Source organism: Pistacia vera, unplaced genomic scaffold (genome assembly GCF_008641045.1).
Source record: "Pistacia vera cultivar Batoury unplaced genomic scaffold, PisVer_v2 Contig494, whole genome shotgun sequence".
Taxonomy (NCBI): Eukaryota; Viridiplantae; Streptophyta; class Magnoliopsida; order Sapindales; family Anacardiaceae; genus Pistacia; species Pistacia vera.
Window position 1 is genome coordinate 32,299 of NW_022196328.1, and position 24,031 is coordinate 56,329.

The 24,031-nt window shown below is 35.2% G+C and overlaps 4 protein-coding genes across 12 annotated transcripts; 1 reads left to right on the forward strand and 3 right to left on the reverse strand.

The window, feature by feature from the left end:
- The first annotated feature begins 974 nt into the window (after positions 1 to 974).
- LOC116105147 (CSC1-like protein RXW8) lies at positions 975 to 8,461 on the forward strand. Of its 6 annotated transcripts, none has more exons than XM_031391562.1 (12): positions 975 to 1,253; positions 1,597 to 2,005; positions 2,320 to 2,550; positions 2,895 to 2,958; positions 3,079 to 3,288; positions 3,527 to 3,706; positions 4,860 to 5,161; positions 5,961 to 6,237; positions 6,521 to 6,799; positions 7,499 to 7,732; positions 7,821 to 8,040; positions 8,127 to 8,461. In XM_031391562.1, exons 2-12 carry the CDS (start codon positions 1,725 to 1,727, stop codon positions 8,144 to 8,146), a joined length of 2,298 nt encoding a protein of 765 aa, XP_031247422.1. In that variant the 5' UTR covers positions 975 to 1,253; positions 1,597 to 1,724; the 3' UTR covers positions 8,147 to 8,461. The 6 variants fall into 6 exon arrangements, with proteins under 6 accessions (XP_031247422.1, XP_031247425.1, XP_031247426.1 ...); XM_031391565.1 differs by having other exon boundaries at positions 4,863 to 5,161; XM_031391566.1 differs by having other exon boundaries at positions 2,404 to 2,550.
- Positions 7,480 to 9,950, reverse strand: LOC116105148. Of its 2 annotated transcripts, XR_004124036.1 has the most exons (4): positions 9,824 to 9,950; positions 9,063 to 9,479; positions 8,677 to 8,963; positions 7,480 to 7,938 (listed from the first exon to the last, which is right to left on the reverse strand). XR_004124036.1 is itself a non-coding variant. In XM_031391568.1 (3 exons), the coding sequence occupies exons 1-3, from the start codon at positions 9,878 to 9,880 to the stop codon at positions 8,739 to 8,741; spliced, it is 699 nt and encodes a 232-aa protein (XP_031247428.1). In that variant the 5' UTR covers positions 9,881 to 9,950; the 3' UTR covers positions 8,536 to 8,738. The 2 variants fall into 2 exon arrangements, 1 of the variants encoding a protein (XP_031247428.1); XM_031391568.1 differs by lacking the exon at positions 7,480 to 7,938 and having other exon boundaries at positions 8,536 to 8,963.
- A 3,876-nt stretch (positions 9,951 to 13,826) lies between these two features.
- LOC116105154 (transcription factor RAX3-like) lies at positions 13,827 to 15,957 on the reverse strand. Its single transcript, XM_031391573.1, has 3 exons — positions 15,520 to 15,957; positions 15,271 to 15,400; positions 13,827 to 15,122 (listed from the first exon to the last, which is right to left on the reverse strand). Exons 1-3 carry the CDS (start codon positions 15,653 to 15,655, stop codon positions 14,360 to 14,362), a joined length of 1,029 nt encoding a protein of 342 aa, XP_031247433.1. The 5' UTR covers positions 15,656 to 15,957; the 3' UTR covers positions 13,827 to 14,359.
- A 4,383-nt stretch (positions 15,958 to 20,340) lies between these two features.
- Positions 20,341 to 24,020, reverse strand: LOC116105155 (branched-chain-amino-acid aminotransferase 2, chloroplastic-like). Of its 3 annotated transcripts, none has more exons than XM_031391576.1 (10): positions 24,002 to 24,020; positions 23,188 to 23,261; positions 22,867 to 23,038; positions 22,194 to 22,370; positions 21,930 to 22,061; positions 21,762 to 21,860; positions 21,494 to 21,610; positions 20,949 to 21,044; positions 20,725 to 20,837; positions 20,341 to 20,641 (listed from the first exon to the last, which is right to left on the reverse strand). In XM_031391576.1, the coding sequence occupies exons 3-10, from the start codon at positions 22,972 to 22,974 to the stop codon at positions 20,515 to 20,517; spliced, it is 969 nt and encodes a 322-aa protein (XP_031247436.1). In that variant the 5' UTR covers positions 22,975 to 23,038; positions 23,188 to 23,261; positions 24,002 to 24,020; the 3' UTR covers positions 20,341 to 20,514. The 3 variants fall into 3 exon arrangements, with proteins under 3 accessions (XP_031247436.1, XP_031247434.1, XP_031247435.1); XM_031391574.1 differs by lacking the exon at positions 24,002 to 24,020 and adding an exon at positions 23,754 to 23,985; XM_031391575.1 differs by lacking the exons at positions 21,930 to 22,061; positions 24,002 to 24,020 and adding an exon at positions 23,754 to 23,985.
- Between the last annotated feature and the right edge of the window lie 11 nt (positions 24,021 to 24,031).

The window sequence follows — 24,031 nt, forward strand, 5'->3', positions numbered from 1 at the left end:
TAGATGGCCGGAAGTTCACTGATCTGGCCTTTTCCGGCCAGATCCACCACGGATCTGGCCGGAAAAAGATAGATCTGGCCGTGAACGATGGCCAAAGAAATGGTTGTCGTTGAGGTCAACGAAGGCCAAATCTTGGCCATCGTTGACCGAAAACGACGGCCATATCTTTGGCCATAGCTGACGGCCAAAGATGGCCGTCGTTTTAGCCTTTTCCGGCCGTCAACGGCCACAACAGGCCGTAGATCTGGCCGGAAAAGACCATAACGACGCGTTACGACACAGATCTGACCAGTCTGTGTCGTAACGCAATTTTTTGACCAGATTCCGGCGGTGGTGGCCGGAATCTGGCACTGCAGGTGGTGGGGGTATTTTTGTCAATTTACATGTTGGGGGTATTTATGAAATTAGCAAACTTAGGGGGTTTTTTAAAAATTTTTAAATTTTACCTCGTAATACTCCTGTATTTAATTATCCAATACTATCTCCAAAATCTTACCCAAAATAATAAACCAAATGCACCCAATCAAATTTTAATCTCATCAAATAATGGAATAAAACTATGTGCACTAACCAATGTGTACTAATCCAAGTACTAACATTAGAAATTTGAAATTCCCTCAAAAAAAAATTTTAAATTTTCAATGTTAATACTTAGATTAGTATACATTAGTTAGTGCACATAGCATTACTCAAAATAATGTATTTTCGGGATCACACACGTCACTACTCACTCAGCCGGGCTGGACTCTAGTTAAAAACGCGGAAAACGTGCAAACAGCCAAACACAATCGTGAGTGTACCAAATGACAGTGTCTCTTGTTTAACCGAGTAGGCGGTTCCTTCTTTCGGAATCTGACTTAACTGGAATGTTCTCTTGTTGTCTTCCACGTGGCCGTTCCTAAGTTCCCGCAAATCTCAAATCAAAATATCGAATAGACAAACAAACAACGTGACATTCTCTCTCTACCCCCGTATCTTCATATGAAAAACAAATTACTTGTTGCTTTAGAATAACGATTAACGAATATATACCTAACTTAAATATTATTACCAATCCCAAATTTCTCCAATTTTTATTTGAATTTTAGGTTTTCATTCAATTCATCTCTTTTCAAACCAACGCTATCTGTTCATGTGAAGTACAAGCAAAGCGTGGCCATGGGATTTAAGTTGCTTCGGATTCAGTATTCGATGTATCGTTTGACTTCAATATCTCTGAATTCTGATTGTTAGTGGCTCTGAAAACTTTACAGGTTTGTTATTGATCTTCATCGTTTTATTCATTCTTACGCTTCTTTATTGAATTTAGTTTGGTTAAATATTCATTTATGTGTGTTTTTTCTCCGTTTCTTGGATTTCACAGTTGGTTTAGTACTGAATTGATTTAATTTTTTTTTTCCTTTTTTTTTTTTTCTCTTTTACTTTTATGGTTAAAATTCAGTCAGTGATTTTGAGGCAAGAATAAATGATTTTGTAAATTAAAAAAGAGTTGTTTGGAGTACATTGCATACAAAACAAAACGTGAATTCTGCCCTTGAGTAGGAAGGAATTGCTTGTTGTATTTCTGGGATTATACAGAATTATGCTTTATTGCAGTTTAGAAGACATTGATTGTGGAGAAGAGTTCTGTTATAACAAACTGAGATGCAAACTTAGCAGCCATGATGTTATACTGATGTTTTGATTACTTAGATTTGTAAAGGCTTCAGATAGAGGGGAAGAAGATGAATATTTCTGCTCTTTTAACTTCTGCTGGAATTAATATAGCCATATCTGTATCACTGTTGTCGCTGTACTCCATCTTGAGGAAACAACCAAGCAATGTTAGTGTGTACTTTGGTAAGAAGCTTGCTTCAATGTGCGACAAACGTAATGATCCTTTCAGCTTGGAGAGATTTGTACCATCCCCTAGTTGGATATTGAAGGCTTGGGAAACAACTGAAGCAGAATTATTGGAGCTTGGAGGCTTGGATGCTGTAGTTTTTATCAGAATAGTTGTTTTCAGGTGAGTTAATCCTGTCCAAAAGAAAACAATGAAAACTTTGAATTTTCATTGATTAATATTGTGATTTTGTTAATGATATGTCTTCTTTTGACTAATTTAGCTGACAAGGTAATGTAATCATTCTGTTGGTTTTTTTGTACTACATCTCTTATTGGTTGTTATGTACACCTATGTACCTCCAATTTACCTTCCTAGTGAATTTTTATAGATCTGCTTACATTTTTCATTTCTGGCCTAGAAGTTTCCTATTGTAAATACAAACTTTTGAACTGCTAAAAAATCTTATGTAAGGTTTGTTTGATGTTGACTCACAGACTCATTTCCATGCTTTTAGAGTCAGTTTCCACTGTTTTCCATTGTGGTTTTCTTATTGCTATTGCTATTTTTCCTCTAAACAGTATCCGAATCTTCTGCATAGCTGCTGTGATTTGCATTTTTCTAGTGCTTCCAGTGAACTATTATGGTAAAGACATGATCCACAAGAAAATCTCTTCGGAGTCACTGGAGGTATTCACAATTGCAAATGTCAAAGAAGGTTCAAAATGGTATGATTTATATTTTCTTTCACTAAACTACTTAATAGAAACACTTGTTATATAATTCATATATTGAATGATTTTCTAGATGCTCACATAGTGATGCATACACAGAAATTATTCAAAACAAAAATATGGACCTAGTGTTCCTCTGTTTTCACCATGGAATTTTTTAGAATTTCTCCTTTTTCATTTATGTGCTATAGGAGAGTATGGAGAAAACAAATGATGTTAATTGTAGAAAATTATGTCAAACCTTGATACTCTATTGATGTCAATAGACCATTGTGATTTTTTTTTGTGAACTTTATAAGAGGAAAAGTGGTTACTCATTTGTTGTTTTTCTTTTTCAGGCTTTGGGCTCATTGTCTTGCATTATATATTATATCCTGCTCAGCTTGTTTTCTCCTTTACTTTGTAAGAATGTAGAACCAGGAATTGTATTTTCTCTTCGTGTGAACTTACAATTTTTCTAGCTAGTACCTACCTATTAATATATGTTTCAGCCATTTTACAACCATTCCTACTTTCCCTCAGGAATACAAAAGCATCACTAAAATGAGGTTGGCATACATTACGCGGTCTATTCTGAATCCAAGTCACTTTACAGTTCTTGTTCGTGCTGTTCCCTGGTCTCCAGAACAATCATACAGTGATTCAGTGAGGGAATACTTTATGAATTATTATGCATCAAGCTACTTGTCACATCAAATGGTGTATCGGTCTGGTACTGTTCAAAAACTAATGGTGCGCGTCTCCTTGAGTGAATTCTGATGGTGAAATATTTGAGTTTCTTTTTTTTTTCTTTTTTCTTTTTTTTGGGGGGGAAAAGTATATGAAGTCGGACTACACTTAAAAAATGGTAGCAGAATTTGTTGGATAAAGGATTAATTTCCATTGATTTAGTGTTTTCTTAGAAATTAGAGGAGAATTATTTTCCAAGAGTTCGTGATATGTTCTAATTTTTTTCCCTGACAATGCTCAGAATGATGCAGAGAAGATGTGCAGGGTGTTTAAGCATGTTTCCTCTGAGAACTCTAACCGGAATTCACTCCCATGTCATTTTTGTGGTGTAGCTTCAAATCCTTTTATGATTCTTTCTAGTGAAACAGAGAGTGAGAAGGGGAATGTCAGATTTGATGTCCTGGATTTAGCTGCAGAGAAGGTAAGAAACCGGGCATGATTGGGTTAAAGACTCCTGTTGTGTTGTCATCAATGTTGTATATTTTAAAATGTTGAATAACCATAATCCTAAAAGCTTAAGCTGGAAAAGTCCTAACACTAATATTTGAGCTCTAGCATGCTCTCATGTGCATTGCTGAAGTTAATTGAATGATTTCCATGTGGATCAAATACAGCTTCATTTTGATCTGTATTGTAATTTAATTTGTAGAGTGGATCACTGGGTTGTTTTTAAGTATTTAAACAGAATAACTCTCATTCATATAGGATCTGATACTTGTAAATAACTATAATACAAAAGCTTAATCTTATAAAAAAGTGTCCAACAATGATATTTGTTATCTAACATTATGCCTTTCTTGTTGTCTCCCCAAGTCAGGGGGTGGGGTGGGTGTCGTATTGTTGTTTCTTCAGTTTAAGAATTAAAACTTTATACTTTTCCTGAGATGATTAAGAATTATATAAGTAACAATAGTACTTTGTGGTTCAGAAAGACAGAAACATAGTGTGCTTGTACTTAAACCATTTTTCAAATTGGTTTATTCCCCCTCAGCTAACAACTACTTTTACCATTAGTTAACAAGATAGGGCACCATAGTGGTGCTTTTTGTTTGGTTGCATTTAACACTTGACTATAGACTAGTAGTCAAACAGGTCTGATGATATTTGTACAGACTACAGATTAATGTTATGATCTTTCTATTTTACCTGTTTATGCTTTGAAGAAATGTTCTCATTTATCCTTAACATTTCACTTGTTATTTGTTACAACTTATATCAATAGATCCCAATGTCCTCTCCAAGTCAGAGGTAGGGGCTTCTATATTTCATAGATTAACCTAAAATGTGGCATATGTAGCATCCAATATAAACAATATGAAGTTGTGCATGTCATGACAGTTTAAGTTCAATAATTCACTTTGTTAGTTTGACCTGTTAGAGTAGCAGATACTTCTATCTAATGTAAGGATAGTGTTTATGCTTTTTCACGGCTATGATCATTCTTTCGATTTTATTATTATTATTATTATTATTTTGGCTGTTTTATTTTTTATTATTTGGGGAAAGATGTTTGAGAGATGGCAGACTTAGTTGAAAAAGCCAACTTTGTGGTGTAACTTGTTTTGGTCTTCCAGCAGGAGTATGCAACTGCCTTTGTTTTCTTTAAAACTCGCTATGACACCATTGTTGCTTCAGAGGTTCTTCAATCAGCAAATCCCATGTTATGGGTGACAGAAATGGCTCCTGAACCACGTGATGTTTATTGGTCAAACCTGTGCATACCGTATAAACAACTTTGGATTCGGAAAATAGCAACACTTCTGGCTGCTATTGTGTTTATGTTTGTGTTTCTTATTCCTGTGACATTTGTACAAGGCTTGACTCAACTTGATCAACTATCACATGCACTTCCATTTCTGCGGGGACTTTTTAAAAAGTAAGTAAAATTTTTGAAAAATGAATGTACAAGTGTTATGCGTATTTTATTGGCCATCCTGTAACATGTATTTTGGTTATGTCTTATCTGCTGCTGTTGCACATGGTTAAGAAGTTTCAAAGTTAAACATGCTGCCCTTAAGAACTTGACCTGAACTGTCAAAGTTAAACATGCTGCACTTAAGAAGTTGACCTAAGTTTCAATGCAATCTAATGTCTTAAATACTGGTCATGTATAGAGAAACAAAACTTTATAAGAAAAATTATATTGATGTTAGTCATGTTACTATCCGACTCCATGTGTCAGCTTATTTGCATCATATGAATGTGACATGTGACACGTGACATGAATATGTTGCCATTTTGGCGGATAGAAGCCTAAATGTGCTGTGGATGGATGGGAGAAGTGAAGCACATAATGCCATCTAGCGTAGAAATTCTAGACTAAGATTCTTGCGGTGGAGTACTTCATGTTAGAGGCATTTGATTGTACTTAAAGAATTCTTGACCTCGTATAATGTATAGCATATGTGGATGTAAGAACATACGTCTTATATTTGAGTAGGGACTGTTTTAAGGTTCATGTCTGGTTTTGCTTTGTTTCAGTGATCAATACAATACAGCATGAATGCTCTTTTACATGTATTTTTGAAATGCAAAGCCTTATTGAAAATCATGGTTCTTCGTTCTTCTTTTTTTCCAACTTGTTATACTTTCTAGAGAAAACATAAAGATAGTTTAGCTGAGAAGATGTGATGTAAGACACAGAGCTTGTGAACTTACCTTGGGCTCATATGCAGGAAATATGTGACACAGGTGGTAACTGGTTATCTGCCAAGTGTCGTTTTGATTCTGTTTTTGTATGCTGTTCCACCAACAATGATGCTATTCTCAACCATCGAGGGTGCTGTCTCACATAGTGGGAGGAAAAAGAGTACATGCATCAAAGTATTGTATTTCACAATTTGGAATGTTTTCTTTGTTAACGTCTTATCGGGGTCCATTATTGGGCAATTGAGTGTTTTTTCAAGTGTAAAAGACATACCCAAACAACTTGCTGAAGCTGTGCCAATCCAGGTGCTGTTTCCATGGTTCTTGCTTGAATATGTTGATTTATATTTAATACATTCTAATTATGCTACAGTACTGCATATTCTTTAGTGAGCTTAGTGCTTGTTTTGGGAAACTCGTAATTGATCATTGTAACAAGGCTTCATGAAGTTGTTGAAAGCATTTGAGCCCATTCTTAATTTTGATTTATCATAATACAGGAAACTTCTATTTCCTTTACTTTTCTCCACATAGCTGTAATATGTCAAAATTAATTCTAATTATAACATTGGTGTATCAATATCTGCAGGCTACCTTCTTCATGACTTATGTTTTAACATCGGGGTGGGCAAGTTTGTCGGTGGAAATTATGCAACCTTTTATTCTCCTGTGCAACATTTTGAAAAAATTTATATTCCAAATTAAAGAAGATCCACCTGATGGCACTTTATCCTTCCCATATCATACAGAAGTTCCAAGGGTCCTTCTGTTTGGACTCATTGGCTTTGTCTGTTCGATATTGGCACCCTTAATATTGCCCCTCTTACTGATATACTTTTTACTTGCTTACCTCGTATATCGGAACCAGGTGTGTATTTCCAATCAATGCTTTGCTTCTTCCTCTGTTAATCTAAACTGTTCTTTTTGTGTGCAAGAAGAGTCTCCTAATAGTTTATAGAGATTTAATCATTTTTGTTCACCATTCAGAGTGTTTATGAATTTACCCTTGAGGTCACTGAATTTCCACACCTGATTATTCTCCTATAGCTGTATGGAGTGAGGCTTAGTGGCTTTGGACATAACAAAATTGTTAGATGCGTCTGTTAGAAAACATGATTTTGGGTTGTTAAATATTAGTTATTCAGCTCCCTTTATATAGGTCAATAGTCATAAAGTTTTGGCATTCTTTAGGAGAAATGTGATGCTGATACTCTTAATGTTGTATTTTTTCATGAATGAGATACCAATGAACTCCAGTATGCATGCTTAGTATAAACAAATGCAAAATTGTTGATAATATGAACTGCCACTTGATGCTGAAGTGATGCTTAATATTGTTTTCTACTTTTTATGTGAACTGCTTTAAGATTTCTTGTCAGAAGTAAATTTGAAGGGGCAAGTACCCGATTCACTTTTATGTCACTTTCTCTGGTCAGAGAGTAAAAGTTGGAACTGTTTAAAACAGTTGATGAGTTGCTATTGATCGTTATCATACACCTTTTTTTTTTTTTTTTTGTCTCCTAAAGATTTTTGTTTTGTTTTGTTTATCTTAAAACGTATCTTTCAGATTATGAATGTCTACATAACAAATTATGAAAGTGGGGGGCAGTATTGGCCTATCGCTCACAAATCAACAATCTTCGCACTGGTGTTGACCCAAATTATAGCTCTCGGAGTCTTTGGGATTAAACGGTCATCAGTTGCTTCTGGTTTCATTATTCCACTGATTATTGGAACTCTTCTATTTAATGCGTATTGTAGCCAGCGTTTTTCTCCAACTTTTGATAAGCTTGCCGCTCAGGTACCCATTAGAAATGCTTATCTCTCTCTCTCACTCTCGCTCTCTCTCTTTTTGTGTGTGCCAAGTTTGATGACTTAGTCGTTCACAGGATTTTATGGAGATGGATCGACGAGATCAGCAGGATGGGAGGATGGAAGAGATTTACAAACAGCTGCGATCTGCCTATTCCCAGTTCCGGTTAAGTCAGGACTTGTGTAAAGCTGCACCTGCACATATAAATCATAATGAGAACACCTGTAAAGATGTAAACACAAATAGTAATGAGGACCAGGAAAGCATTCAAGATTCAGAGGCCGCATTGAGGCCAGGTATGTTTTGATTTACCCTTATTGAAAGACACGCTATCTGGAATCAAAATAGTAAATGTTTGACCGTCTATGGCTTTTATTTTCAGGGACTGAAATAGGCTCGTAGATAAATCTGGGTTTGTTCATTGATATTCTAAAAGAGGACGACCTAATGGGACGTGAAACTAGACCATTCATTTTAAAAGAACTGCTGATGGTCCTTGTTTGTACCAAGGGTTTTGAAGAATTACTATCGGCAGAATATATTTGTATATAGGCAATTTACAAAAAGTAGCACCAGGTACAAATTAGGCTTTTTTTTTCTTCCTTGCTTTTTACATTTATATTTAAATTGAGAAGTAGAAGAGGACGAACTTTTTTTTTAAAAAACAGATTGGAGAATGAACTTGTATCATTAAGTAAATGAACTCTGTGAACTGTAGTTCTAATTGGCGAAAGTTTTCCTGACAAGAGTAAGGTTCATATCATGCATAAAAACAATTAGCAATGACTTAATTGAAAATTACTAATTCACTTCTGTAAACAGATTGCTGATAAGATAATATAAACAGGAAGATGACTTATGGCTGTCGTATGAAAGACTACGGCACAGTCAAAGATGGAGTATGTTATCAAAGTACTAAGCAAAAAACTCACTTGAACCGAACGAATCACAGAAGTTTGATAAAACATGTGGATGTACAACAGAAAAACTGAATTTAATATTCTGCATTTCTGGCCAATGGATTTGAGATGGAATTCAGTCCATTGCCACTATCAATTTTTTCCACTAAATTTCTCCACTGCCACAAAACTTGCATTAAACCACCGTTTGCAACATGCAAAAGAAATACCCTCGTTTGTAGTGAAAAACATGCGGACATAAACTTGACAAGACCAAAGAAGCAACCGATGCTCAAAAGATGCTGGTGCAAACCTACTCCCTGTGAGCAAACATACAAATATTACATACATATTTCCACAAACCCAACTCTGAAAACACGGACACAAAGGAATAAGAAGGATGCAGAAGCTGATTTTACCTCTGATCTGCCAAACACTTCCTGTAACGTGTCCCTCAAGAAGTCAGACATCAAACAGCCAACGGCCAGACCAAAGGGTATCACTAACTCTTGGTTTCGGGAAATGGAGAATACAGCATCTGGTAAAAAGCTAAAAATGAATAATGCAACGAGTGACCACTTCAATGCCTTGTGTCCAAGAAAAACCATTCTCTGTAAAACTACAGCCTCAGCCTTCTTCCATGGAAAATCCTTCACCGACTCAGGAACCGTTTCCCATAACCTCTCCTTAACAATACCCAATTGCAGGCCCATCTTATTCGGTTCACCCATTTGTGCCATAATTACTTTTCTGCGGAATTTGGGATAGATTGGGTGATGGGCACCGCACAGTGAACCCCATTGGAGTTGAGAAAGTTGATATTTACATAGTTTAATCTGTGCGTACAAAGATAGAAACAACCAACTCTTACAATTGAAATGATGAATCCAAAAATAAATTGACATTCCTAAAATACAAAATACATAACATTTCAACATATCGACTTTCAGAAGGATAATATATTGTAAAACAAATGGCTGATGGGAGTGAGCCTAGTGTCAAGTTAACTCAACTCATAATGCCTTTACAAATGATAAGCTTGGAAGATATTTAAATTCTCTGGGCGATTAAAGTTCAGACTTCAGACTATTAAAATTTCAATAAGTAGACTTTATTCAATCACTTTGTTATTGCCAACAATACAATCGAATTTCCATATCAAGACAGCAAGAGTGCGTACCTGAAATTTCGGAGTCGAATACAATATAGTGGACGCCGGAAGCGCCATTGACGGCATCACAAAGTCTTCCTTCTCTAGGGTTTTTTATTAGGTTGATGGACATGTGAATTGAGCTTCAGCCCATATTATCTGGTCTAAGTCTAAAGAGCAGAGCCCGAAGGCCGAAATCTTAATAACCTAGCCCACTGGATTTATGGGCTTTTATAAGAAGTCGTAACGAGTCCAGTTGTACTATTTTAATTTGTTATTTCAAGGTCTGTGTGCGATGTAATTATGAGTCCTGTAATTCGTGAGATTTTTGTGTTTTATATAAATTTCTGAATTAAAAGAGGTATGGATTCTAATAACATTATTAAATGCTTATTGTCCTTCTTATAAATAAGACTTAATTCTGTTAATTTACAACAAGAATTAATTTTATTCTGGTTACATAGTAGCATAGTATAACAAAATGTTCAGAAGATGTCAGCAGAAGAGAAGAGAAATACAGAGGGATCTAAAAAATGTTTTTGATAAAAGGATTAGATTAGGCTGTTGGTTGCTTGGAGTTGCAGAGGTAGTATACATATAAACGTGTCAACTTTCTTTTTTATTTGTAAAAGAAATTATAGGTAATATTTTGGGTGTGTGGGGGCATGTCATTAGCCAAATGAACAACATTATTAGAAATATATTAAAACATGAATAGCTAGCTAAATTACAAGAACTACCAGTCCGTCATCATGTTCCACAACTCAATGAATGAAATATGAAAGGCCCGGCCACCGACGTTTGTCTTCTTTTTTACTTAAACACAGTTGATATATAAATCTTAATTATACCCAAATATTAATTTATTTGGCATTAATTATAAAATAAGAACAAGGCTGCCCTGGCTGGCAGGTCTAAAAGTAGGACAAAATTGAGAGAATTTATCATGTTAGTGAGTGTCGTTATCATTAAATATAATAAGCAAATAGTAATTAAAAAAATAAAAGGAAGTCGTCGTTTGGTTGTTGTCAGGGGTGAGGCGGCCCCCTGCCATAGGCCTCAATTACGGATGGTTTTGGTGTTTTATTATCGTCATTGTGTTGACGGAATTAATGTGCGTTGCTAATAGTCAAATTTTTTTTTTTTTAAAATCTTGGTTTTTTCCATAAGGCTTTTTCTGTTGTGCTTCTTCTTCCTTGGGGATATTCCTTGTTACTTTAATTTTCACACTACTTTTTCATATTAATATAATTGTTTTTATGGCTTAATTAGCTGTAGCGTATTTTGGTTATTTTTGAGTATCTATGTCTGCATCTATTAAAATCAATAACAATTGTCAGGTTACTGCGATCAATTTGAGCGACAGAAGCAACATGTTTTCTGTGCTTATCATATATTATAATGTTCAAACTTTAAGGCTTGCAATGACTTACATTTTCAAGATGTGGAATCTTAAAAGATTAGTGAAAATCCCCCCATGTTCAGTACTATTCTTTTCGCTCTCTGTTTTGATAAAATCATTGGGTGACTTGATGGTAAAAGAGCAAAAGTATCTAACATACGCTCTTGATGAGTTTGAGTCCTCTTGGACACTAATAGGGATGACCACTGAATGGATTTATCTGATTGTTTATTTTAAGGTCCCAGAAGATTAGTTGAGGTGCACGCAAGTTGGCCGAACACCCAAAAACTTTACACTCTCACATCATTAACTCAAACTAAGTCAATTTAGATGGGAAGAGAATCCAAATCAGTTTCACACATACGGATTAATTGAAAAATATAGCTAATTCTTGTATGCTTTAATTTATTTTGACGTGAAATAAGAGTATGTGAAGAAATCAACAATGTGGTGGTAAGTGGCATGAGTATTGACTTAATGTTTTGTTTGTTTTAAAGGGGGCCAAAGTTAATTTAGAATAGGGAGCTTGACAAAAACATATACCAGTTTCAGGATTAATGTCAACCAATTCAAGCAGATGGTGACCGGGGCTTGCATTTTCAAGACAAAGGACAACAGTCTAATTATAATCATTATACAACTGTAATCAACTCAATCATTGTTTTTAGTCAGCTAAAAGGAGATCTTTTTGACCTTCCCAATCCCAAACATTACTAGGCATAAACACCAGGTCTTCTCATTTCATATGTGAATCAAGCTCTGCAAATTAATATTTTTAACTACTTTAAATTGACAGTTTTTATACGCACAATAACAGATCATCAAGCTGATAACATTTTGAATGAAATCATTAAGAGTATCAGTTCTATATGAATAGAAGATTTTCGTTCATATATATATATTAATAATGCAACTTCAGCAAACTCAATAGATTTCGTACATATGATAATTTTCATAGGTGTATACGTTCCTACATGCTATATATTTCAAATATGTTAGAGCTCTCGAACTTTTCTCATTCAACCAAAAGATAAATGTAGGCCAGGCTAGAGGAGTAGAGTCGCAAATGGAAACTAGACGTTGCAGCTATTGAAGACTTAATACCCTATAGTTAGACAGTGGTGGATTATAATTGTAATTATAGGTGCAAAAAATTAACATTCATTCATCATTAATGATATTGTTTGAAAGAAACTTAATGCATGGATGGGGATATATGGACCATGGCGTATAAGCAAACTAATGTAACTTGACTTATGAACTTAGAGTTAATCAAATTAGAAAACAATGATGTCAAGCATGCGTTTTTATTGACGGCATTTCAGGTTTAAATACCATAAAAGAAAGAAAAATATCATGAGAGATGAGAATTATATAAGACCTATCATGCGTCTATGTATTGCTGCTTAATTTTGGTTAATTATTTGCCGATTTTATATATTTCTTTCATTTGGTTGTATATATTAATTAAAGGTAATGCAGGTGCATATTTAGAGAAGTTCCTGATATAAGCGTACTAGGAATTCATCCTAACATCAAAGGGGAAATCACTGATCAAAGAGATTCATTCATCTGTATGTATATTCTCATAATTATGTAACCTAACTAGAGACGTTTTGAACCTTAACTATGAGACATCTGTGACTAACCATTGATCTCTATACATTAATATTTTTAACACAGCTGACAACGTATTTAAAGTTCATCTATGTATTTTTCTAACCTAAATTATCGTGAAGAGTATTGCACAAGTGTTTATGCCCATGTCGTTTGTAGTTAAGAGCGTTTGGACTATAATCAGCAAAATGGATTTGAAAATATGCATACATATATAAATTAAGCTAAACCTAAAGTTACTTTTTGAGGATTGGTTAAATTAATAAGTGGTTTGAGGGCGTGTATGAAGTCGTCAAGTCATGGAAAAAGAAACAATTAAAAATAAAACAAAATAAAGGGATACCTACCATATATATATACACACCTAGATAGGGTTGAATTATAGACGAAAGGTACTGGCTATTGATTATATACAAATAAGTAGGTAGATTTTCTCCTTAAGAAACTAGCAGACAGTTTGTTCATTGTTTGGCACAAATTTTGAATATATAAAAGGCTAGTTTCGAATGAAGCAAATGATCAAGGACAAAGGTCTCCAATATACTGCTCGACGACAAGTACTGTTTGAATATACAGTCTTCCTCTTCCTTGCTAATTAATCGATCCTAGTAGTCTTGGGGTCTTTTATGGGGACTGTATTGCATGCAGTACCAAGTCCTTATTGGAATCAAGTCAACAAGGAAATGCAGTATTGAAAATGATGCATATCGACGATTAAGAATATTACAATAAGAGGTTTGTATTTTCTGCTCATTTGGAGAGTTAAACTACAGCATATATACCTTTACTAGGAATGCACCTAAGTAAGAAAGGAGCTTCAAGAGACGAAAGAGTATTGAACCCAAAGTTGTAAATTCTCAGTTTTTCTAGATCCTAAGAAGGAAAATCGCATTCCTAGAGGAGCACAATGAGGCCAAGCCGTACTACTGCATCAGAAAAAACTACAGAAATCGAATGAGCACAAGTACAAGCACATAACATAGGAATGTAAGATGTACTTTGCTAAGATCTCAGGTTTTACTAACTGTATATAACTTAGTATAACAACTTGGGTCATAAAGGCATCTAAATATCATTCTCGGTGCCTTCTCTCGGGGTCTTGGAGGAATAATGTGTGGCCAATCATCTCTACACATTAATGGAATGTATGTGTGTGAAAAAAACACATTACACATACCATTTATGTGTACGATTTTTCTGGAGCCGATCATCTCCACTCGCCCAATTAACGGAAACAACACATTCAAAACACTTCTTTAGTCAAGAAGGTTGAGATGAACTAGTGCTATATTAACATATATAAACTTGAAGCTCCAAAGTCTCTAATTCACCTTCTTCATAAGAAATTTAGTCTGAAAAATAAAGTGAAAAAGAAGCTTATGAACGCACAAGCTAGTTAGATAAAATACAGTCATTAATATCAATGGATTAAGCATATGAAAAAGCAAGCATATCTCCGAATAAGTTTATTAGGGTCTCCTCTGAGATTCCAACACCACTCCCTACTGAATAGCTACAAGTTGAAACTATATCCATTTACATACATGCTAATGCGTTCCAGGGTACCTCAAGTCATTGAATGCATATTGTTGTGGCACCCCTTGTTGTATATCTTCATAGTTTGGACCAACAGGAGGGGAAACCAGAGAGCTCATATCACCCCATCCAATAGTTTCACGAGAAGCCATATCAATTCTATTATTCATCATCATGTCGTCCCCATAAAAGAACTCCAAACCATCTAACCTTTGTGGATTGCTGTATACCGTTTCTCCAAGCTCCCCTTGCAAATTGTTTTGTCCTTGCGGTGCTAGCGAATCAGTCCCATCTATATTGTAAAGGCTTTGCACATATTGTGTGTTGGAGTTGTTTAAGGCATCCACTGAAGAAGAAGATGGCATACTAAGGGACTGCTCATAAAATTGAGGATTTGAATACATGTCAACTGGAAACTGAGGACTTGTCCCGTCGTGTACATAGTGATTATCTTCGGAAAATCTTCCTCCAAGCTTGATAAGAAACTTTCTGATAGCTGCATGGTCGTTAAAGCGGTTTTCTTCATTTGAGTACGGTATTGGTGCCAGCACAGGCAGCTCTGGCCAGTAAGGACTCTCGTTATTATTGTTATCAGGAACCATGGAAATGGAATTTCCATTTCCTCTCTTCATCTCTTGCTTAAGGTTGCAACCTCTACGAGCCTGCTGTTCTTTGCGTTGCTTACCAAGAAGCTTCTTCTTCAGTCTAGTATTCCAGTAGTTTTTTATATCATTATCAGTCCTCCCTGGTAATTGTGCTGCAATAATTGACCACCTATTCTTGCAAATAAGGTTTTAATTAGTAATATCGCCGATAAAATCTTAGTATTGATAGAAGTTTAAATGGATCTTTTTGTTCTTGGCCATTTAATGCTTTCGAGATATAAAATTTATTATAAGTGATTGAAGGACCAAATTAATACCTGCTGCCGATACTGATATAGAGATTACAGATTATGTTGTCTTCTTCTTCTGAGAATCCTCCATGCTTGATATTGGGGCGAAGATAATTTAACCATCTTAGGCGGCAACTCTTACCACATCTCTTGAGACCTGATACAAAAGCAACCCTAGAGTAATAAGATATATTAACAATTCACTAAAGTTTGAACCACTGATTCAAACTATACATAAAGAAAAAGAAAAAGGTAAGGTTTGATTGGTTTTAATACCGATTTTTTGTGGCAAAGCGATCCAGTTACCACCAGTCCCATGCTGCTCGATGTAGGACTTCAGTTTGGCATCTTCTTCAGGTGACCATGGGCCTTTCTTAACGTTCGCTTTGTCACAGCAAGGGGCTCTCCCCATATTTTTCTGTGTTACTTTGAGCTCTGATGCTAGTTTCTCTCTCCACTATTGATATCTGTTATTTGATAACAAGAATTATAAGAGAGAGAGAGAAAGAGGGGAGTATATATAATTATAAAAGATGGAAGAGGATAAACATGGTTTTCTGCCAAAAAGACATAGGAATTTTTAAAAGTATGGCAAAAAGAAGTCTCTGATCATCGAAATAGAAAATTCGAGAAATTGAAAATGCCAGAACAGAAAGTAGGGTTTTTCTACTTGTCTTTCTTTGTCAAGAATCAGTTTATTTATTTTGGGCTGCTGTTTTTCTTGGAACTGTAACTCTCCAATGATCCTACCATTAATAGTGGGACATATATTGACACACATAGTTAACGCATTATTCCAAGCTCCGATGTTAACACATGCATTAACACATGATTAAAATCAGTGTATAGGTAATATGTTGTGTCTTCGTATCCAATATTTTTATTATATTAAGATCGCATTAGCTGTTATTGGATTAGGACTACTTAATCATCCTCATATAATTCACCATAACAACACATTTCACTCTATCCAGCATATAGGAATTTATCATATAGGGCACCATACAAAGATTCGCAACGAAATTTTCTCTCATATATGTTTTGTGTAAGCACCATTGCATTTTCGTACTGTATCTGTAGTCGAGAAACGTTAAATCATAGCATGGGGACCTCTTCAATTGGTATTCAACAGAATGGATGAAATATTATTGATAGTGTGGAAATCGAGAACAAAGGTCAAATCCATATGGGGATGGTAGCAAGCCAGGTCTAAACTAGTAGAGTTCTAGAAGAATTAATAAGGACAACGCACTTGCAGATATTGAACAATGTGGAAAATTAAGTGGAAATCTCCTTTTTGGTAGGTAACCAAATGACCAACAAAAGTTGAGGATTAAACTTAGCAATAATGTGGCAATAAAATTGTTCCTTTGAAAGTGGGTATTTATGCATCATCCTGAATAAGTAGTGAAGGCACCAGAACTCCTGACAAAAGGCAACTTTAAAGAAAGACAAATGTGTTAATTTTTTCAGATAATGCTGCCTTGAGGCAGCTCTCGCCCAACTAGCTAACCTTTTGAGCCCCCATTATGTGGATTGAACTTATTAGAATCTTCTTTTACGGAAATAGTTCCATTCACCTACCTACTTTTAACTTAAATCAATTAATTCACATGACGAATCAGTTAACTTCAAGTGATTCTCAGAAAATTCAAAGTTCTTGGAGGGGATCTACTGTAAGCTGAGCATGAAGTTGAACAGGGTTCAAATAAAAAAAACTAGTCATTAGTGACTCCGCCCTAAACATACATTAAATTCCTCTTCATTTTCTTAGATTAGTAAAATACAGAAGATGGGACAAGTATTTACATCGTGTGGGTTAAGGTATATGTACCTAATGCTTCACGTTCCCGTCATTCTAATTTAAATGTTTGAAAAATAAAGGTCTGCATCACCCTGACATGATAAATAGAAAAATTAACACACAGAAGCAAAGCGTTTCCCGCACTCGGACTCCCACCAAAACAAGTGGCCAGTAGTAGTAATATATTATAGATATCACACGTTAACAAGAAAAGAAAGCATTAATTTCCATCGGAGGACAAAGTCAATTTAGTTGGTCACGACTGCCTGGAAACTCTCTCTCTCACATATATTTCCAAGTTTGATTGGACCTACACGTTTGAAAATTCAGTGTTTTTTTTGACAATTTTGTTCTCCAATACAGCTCAAACCAACTTCCTTCTCCAGGCTATATTATCTTTCTCCTGTTTGAGAGCAACAAAAGTAAAATATCTCTCTCTCTCTCTCTTTTTTTTTTTTTCTTTTTTCTTTTTTATTGATATTGCGCAGACAGATTGGGCACAAGCTGTACAATCTCCATGCAATTTCATCAGATTTTACATCTTACCCGTAATTACATGAAACCACACTTTTTATTTTATTATATATTTAATGCTAACTTTAGAACTTCTCAATACTTTTTTAATGGTAGTTTACAGTCGTTCTTATATAATTAGTACAAAATCTGTCCAATAATGGCAAAAAAAAGTTCATCCAATAAATTATATTCAGGATATATTATTATTGCCCTAAAAGAAGGGATGATCATTCCCATCCATACACCTTCGCTCAAAAAGCAGAGTAGAAAAGATTTAAAAAGCAAAAGACGCTAATAATTTTTGGGCAATGTGGGCATTATATGTTAAGTGGTTATAGCCATGTGAAAGGCACATCATCCACAAGACTTGAAAAGACCAGCCACTTTTGGGTGAAAGTTGGTGCTTTATTTCGACCCAGAGATTAGAACGACATTGAAGAAAAGGCAATACATGAATTCACAGCTAGCTGTGGCTGAAATATGCAATCGTCAATCCCTTAACAAAAGACAAAATAATGAATTTTACCCTCCAAGAAGAAAACTAGAAAAAGACCTTCACTGGTGGCTTTGACAATTTAACTAAAGAAGAAACGAAATAATATGCATTGGACAGAATTTTGTGAACGAAATAGAGACTACGACAGGGACAAAATAATAATAGTAAAACAAAACAAACAGTAAACAAAGAAAAAATAATACGCGCGATTTACCATAGTTCACCCAATGTGGGCTACGTCCACCTGAGTCAATATTATTGCAATATATCTCACCTCTCTCGTTTACAATGAATGAATTGCTCACACACTCATAACAAGAGAAAAGTATGTTTATATACTAGGTTTAAGAGATTAAACCTAGTTTTACAAGAATTCATATTCCTAAGCCTAACCCAAAAAGGAATTAATAACTTAAAAGGAATCCTACAGCGGTTATACATGGAAAAGCCCAAAACCGCCTACGGGCTCGGGAGAGCTGCCCCCGCGACCCCCGCCCACTCACCGGGGAGCGGGGCACCCGCCCGCTGATCGGTCAGCAGGACCCCCAAGTGCATCTCCGTTACCCATTAATGCTAAAGTAGTCGACAACTCCAACATTTTGAAGTGAATTTTACTCTCATTTTGTCTGGTCAAAATTTAAATAGCTGTAGCTGTAGCAGTATTGTCTGATACTATCCAATTCCAATTTAATGCAGGGATAGCATATGCATGCATCCTGTGACTTAATTGAACACCATGCTTTGAATCTATATATAGTCTAAATTGGTCCAAGTAAATTTCTTGCTTCATTTGGTTTTATACCAATAGACACTATCCAATAGACCCATGATTGGTGCAGGAAAGGAATGAATCTAAATGGACATATTAAATGCCATTGGAGTTTTGGTTTACCACAAAATTTCCCTTATCTTCTATCAATTATAAAAACGACCCTTTTGTATATAGAGTACTAGTTATTCGTTGTAAGAAATGATTTTATTTATTTATTTATTTATTTATTTTGTGTGTGTAAATTACCAATTACAACTCTCTTAATGTTTAGTATATAGTACAAATTCCCATAATGAAGTCTGTTGATGTTAAAAATTTTAAATTTTAAATTATATTTTATAAATATAAATCTAGGCAGTAATATTTAAGGATATATATATATTTATATATCCGAAGATTAAGGCCTAGGGTTTGCAATTTCAAATGGGTAGCCTTTATGGAGCTGTGCGATGAGGCCGACAGAGTTCATTTCGAGCCCATATTTAATGGTCCAACACTATGAAACACAGAGTGCTAAATACACTACAAATAGCTAAGGCCCCGTTTGATTTATTATTGGGTAGTTTTTAGAATAATCTTTTGAAAAAAGTTAAATTGGGTGGGCATTACGATGTAAAATTTTAAAAATTAACATAAATACCTCTTTATTTATTTATTTACTGAACAGCCCCAAATATAATATTCAAAATTAACAAAACACCCCCAATATAATATTCAAAATTAACAAAACACCCCCAATCCACTCATAAATAAGGACAGCCGGCCACCAGCATCGGAGAGTGGTCAGAGTTGCCGTATCGGCGTATGACCGGCTCGATATTGCCGGTCATGCACCGATATGGCCTTTTCCAGCCAGATCCACCATGGATCTGGCCGGAAAAGGCTAGATCTGCGGCTAGATCTGGCTATTGACGGCCAGATCTGGCCGTATTTGGTTGTCAACGACGGCCAAAGATACAGCCATCGTTGATGGTCAACGATGACCAGATCTTGGCCGTCGTTGACGACTGTCTACGGCCAAAGATCTAGCCTTTTCCGGTCAGATCCAACTTGGATCTGGCTGGAAAAGGCTAGATCGGTGCACTACTAGCAAGATTCAGCCATTAGTATGCCGATACACCAGATTCCGGCCAGCTTCTGACAGTGGTGACCAGAATCTGGTAAATTTGGATTGCTGGGGTGTTTTTGTCAATTTTTAAAAAAAAATTTGGGGGTTGTTTAGTTAAATTAAAAAATTTAGGGGGATTAAGAAAATTGAATAATTTAGAAAACTATTTTCAAAATAGGTGAAATAAAGTTAACTTTTTTGGAAAAACTAAAAAAGTTTTCTCAATATGTGAACCAAACAGAGCCTAAATCGCCCCTTACATTTTCATTCTACTAAAATTTTACTTTTTTTGGGCAAACAACATTAATTCTAAAAATCAACATCAATATTTTAATATTCTGCCAAGGATATGACTATGAATTGTTTTTGTGTATATATGGGGTTTTAGTTATAGCTAGATAAATAATTTAGCATTAGATTTTGACAAGTATAAGAGATTCGGAAACTCCTGTAGAAATCATTAATTTAACAAGTGTATCCAATATTGGAGAGAAGATTTTATTTAGCAGCTAAAAAGCTAGGGATCCATCCACAGACACACACAATGTTTCTTCAATGATAGTTTCTCTATGAATTCAATTTATTTGATGGGGAATCTCAATAGTCCATCCCTTCTTATCCTCAATAAGACCTGTTTGAATTCCTACAAGCGTGGAGTACAGTTCCTGACACGCAGAACCAGCCCCCGTTCTGAATTCAATTCTGCATATTTTCAAGTTATATGTGCTAAAACAAGTTAGAGATAGACCATGAGAAATAATACATACAATTGAATTATTAAGTACCTCCTGTTTTTATATGTAATACTGCCTACTGGAGCAAGCACTACAGCAGTTCCAGTGCAAAATACTTCATCAGCATCAATCAATTCATCCACTGGAATTAAACGTTCCTCAACCTGTTCAGTTTGGGGGCATTTTCAGAAAATCATAAAAGAAAATAAAACCATTTGCATTAATAATAAGGAACTGAGAAAATGTGTTTAGAATCACAAGAGAGCTACTCTCACCTGATAACCATGGTCATGAGCAATGTCAATGACACTTTTTCTAGTAATTCCTTCAAGAATAGTTCCATTTGTAGCAGGAGTCGAAATGACATTGCCCTAGAATGTTAATAAAAACATACATGAGCCAATTCTGGGATGCACCGTAGAACGATATTATCATATTAAAATATCATTACTCTAGTATCTGTTGACTGAATGATTCAAATAAATTGATTTTTACTGATTGAATATTCATTTTAAACGATTGCTTTTGCAAATTCAATATCAACATAGAGTTAGTCTTTCAATCCTGCCTCAGGCTTCAATTGCCAATCGTTTCTCATGTCTTTCTCCCCACTACAATAGACTCAATCCACTGATCAAATCCTCAGATGTTTTTGAAAACGTTTTGATGCAGGACATAGGTGTTAAAAGATTCTATAATTTATTATGATCATCATACGATCCCTTTCCTCTTCCTCAATTGTTCAAATTTGATCAAGGAAACAAGGCGATCTGATACAATTTACGTTTAATTTTATAGTAAAACTTGATTCAGACAATACCTTCACAATAAAAATGTTACAAGAAGAGACTTCCTCCAAATATTTCCTATGTACCGAGTCAAGATACAGGACATCTGAAAATCCTCTGTTTTTGGCTCTGGTTAATGCTTTCAGAACCTGCATTAACGGTGTGACGATAGGATATATAAGAATCTTGATATATTGAAGTTTTATTTTACAACACAAAAAATGTACAATTAAGCTTTTGAAGTGAAATTAAGTCATTGATGAAGCTTCTTTCTCCAGAGTTAGAAGAGAATTTGCTTACAGGCGCATAATTGCCGATTGTTTTCACACCTCCAGCTCCCCCAGGAGTAGCGCGGACAAAATCTTCTTCAATATACAAGTTCAAGGGTGCTGAACCCTCCTGCATCCAAAAAAAGTAATATTTAAACCCTCCTAGTCAAACTCAAATTTGAAACGAAGAAAATCCTGCCTTGAAATAGTTGCCAACAGGGGAAGCATAAACAAGGAACATGTATTCAGGTGCCGGAGCCAATCCCAATACAGGACCGCTTCCCACAAGCAAGGGCCTTATGTACAGAGCGCCTTTTCCTGGAGGAGGAACCTGCTTATAGCCTTGGCGTTATTTTATAAAATCATATATAGAAGTGTTATATTGTAAAAGATGAGCTTAGGTATATAATTTTTCCATTGCAATATGAAGGATTAACATTATCTTCAAAAGAAAGAGAATTACCCAACGCTTGTTTACAAGAGCAATTTGTTTCACTGCATCGACGAACTGATCGATGGAAGGTGAAGGCATACACATTCTTTCAGCTCCCATCTTCATGCGCATGGCATTTTGATCGGGACGGAATACAAGAATACGCCCTTCTTCTGTCCTGTAAGCTTTTGTTCCTTCATAAAGTCCCTGAAAATGATTTACAAACACTTCTATGTTAGTTTATTTTAATTATTTTTGGCCCCAGAACTTAGTAAATCGGCTTAATAACAGTTGTTATTAGCTAAATCCTCTGCTCAATTAAAACAGCATTGTTCTGGGTTGTATCTGTATGGTAATGTTTCTAAAACAAATAACAGTCACGTATGGCCAGTCAGCAATGGAATTTTTCAAAATGGTACCTGTTCTGGTATAGGAATTATACTGTAGAATAATGGCAAGAAATTTTGTCAAATACCACAAATTATATTTGAACAAGTCGTGGAAACAAAGACATTTATGTTCCACCCAACTTAGGCATCATTTTAAGAACCAAAATATTTGAGGCCATCCTGCAAAGTTTCCATTCTGAAAATGTTTTACAAAATAACATTATCCACCCTTTTAAGCTCTAAGAAAATTATATAAGTTGCTGAACATATATAAAATATCAATTTCTGAAAAGAAGAAATCAGCTGCAACATGCCTGTCCGTAATTTAGGACTCCTGCTGAAGGGCTCAACCCAATGTTTCCATAGCGACTAAGCTTCCCTTGTTCAAAATTTTTATCTTTAGAACATTTCGTGATGTACATGTAATCAGCCGGAGTGATACCAAATCCAAGATTATCCCAATCCAAATCAGCATACTCATTATCACTGCAAGCAAGATCATCAAACAACAGAGGCAGAAAATGGAAAGCATATGAAAATCAAAGAGGAAAAAGGCTAAAAATCAATATTTATATTATTGGCATAAGTCATTGACAAATGTCCTAAACTGAGCCTGAGTTGCTTTATGCAGTTACCTGTAATCAGATAATTTGTGTTCTTGTTGCAGAGAGGAGGCAAGCCGACAAGTGTAGCAAAAATAAGCTGCAAGCTGCACACATAAAAAAAATAAGTTATATCTCCGACTATAATGCCGCATCCTTTAATTAATTGAAAGGTGTACTGTGTACACATCACTCAAGGAAAAATTCTTAACGAACAATTGACCGACAACTAACTAAAACAAGAAATCAAATGAGACTTCTGATTAAATGATCAAACTATAACTGATCCATTCATAGACAATGACGGGTTTTGATATTTTCTTAACCTTTATCAAAATCAATCATCCTTGATCATGGAGTACTGTTTCTATTGTCCACTCCTAAATGGAAAGGTAGTTTCTGGCATTAAATAATTACAAGAGCTTATTCATAAAAGATCTACGAGAAGAAACACCAGAAAAAGGCTCATCAAACAAGAAGAGAATCAAAATCCACCAAAACATAGACAACAAACAAATCATTTCTTTTTCAAAAGAAGGCTTCATGATCATTATATAAGAACAAAAATACATGGTAAAAAAGAAGATGTTGCAGCCAACCTTGGACAAAGAAGATCCAGGATGTAATGACTGAGTTAATAAATTGCGTAAGCATGCACTTGTCTGAATCATGGTTCAGGTATAATAATGATTTGCAGTCTTAAATTCTGGATGGGAAGAGAAACTGTAATTTCCAAATACGGATGCAATCTTTGGACACAAATATTGTGTCGAAATCGCCAAATATATATACACAAGAATTATAATTTACACACAAATAAAACTAAGTGTTTCCATGGAATACTAACTAAATTGTAGGGATAAGCGAGAAGTCGGCG

Excerpts from the sequence above, each read along its gene's own strand:
- LOC116105147 (XM_031391562.1), top strand. The coding sequence starts at position 1,725 with ATGAATATTTCTGCTCTTTTAACTTCTGCTGGAATTAATATAGCCATA. Across the intron at positions 5,162-5,960 it reads CTGCGGGGACTTTTTAAAAA|GAAATATGTGACACAGGTGG; the intron begins GTAAGTAAAATT and ends GCTCATATGCAG. Across the intron at positions 8,041-8,126 it reads AGAGGCCGCATTGAGGCCAG|GGACTGAAATAGGCTCGTAG; the intron begins GTATGTTTTGAT and ends TTTTATTTTCAG.
- LOC116105148 (XM_031391568.1), bottom strand. The coding sequence starts at position 9,880 with ATGCCGTCAATGGCGCTTCCGGCGTCCACTATATTGTATTCGACTCCG. Across the intron at positions 9,480-9,823 it reads ATTCGACTCCGAAATTTCAG|ATTAAACTATGTAAATATCA; the intron begins GTACGCACTCTT and ends TTGTACGCACAG. Across the intron at positions 8,964-9,062 it reads AAGTGTTTGGCAGATCAGAG|GGAGTAGGTTTGCACCAGCA; the intron begins GTAAAATCAGCT and ends GTTTGCTCACAG.
- LOC116105154 (XM_031391573.1), bottom strand. The coding sequence starts at position 15,655 with ATGGGGAGAGCCCCTTGCTGTGACAAAGCGAACGTTAAGAAAGGCCCA. Across the intron at positions 15,401-15,519 it reads CGCTTTGCCACAAAAAATCG|GTCTCAAGAGATGTGGTAAG; the intron begins GTATTAAAACCA and ends CTTTTGTATCAG. Across the intron at positions 15,123-15,270 it reads TATATCAGTATCGGCAGCAG|GTGGTCAATTATTGCAGCAC; the intron begins GTATTAATTTGG and ends TTGCAAGAATAG.
- LOC116105155 (XM_031391574.1), bottom strand. The coding sequence starts at position 23,825 with ATGATTCAGACAAGTGCATGCTTACGCAATTTATTAACTCAGTCATTA. Across the intron at positions 23,262-23,753 it reads CTGGATCTTCTTTGTCCAAG|CTTGCAGCTTATTTTTGCTA; the intron begins GTTGGCTGCAAC and ends TTATGTGTGCAG. Across the intron at positions 21,045-21,493 it reads GTAACATTTTTATTGTGAAG|GGCAATGTCATTTCGACTCC; the intron begins GTATTGTCTGAA and ends TTAACATTCTAG.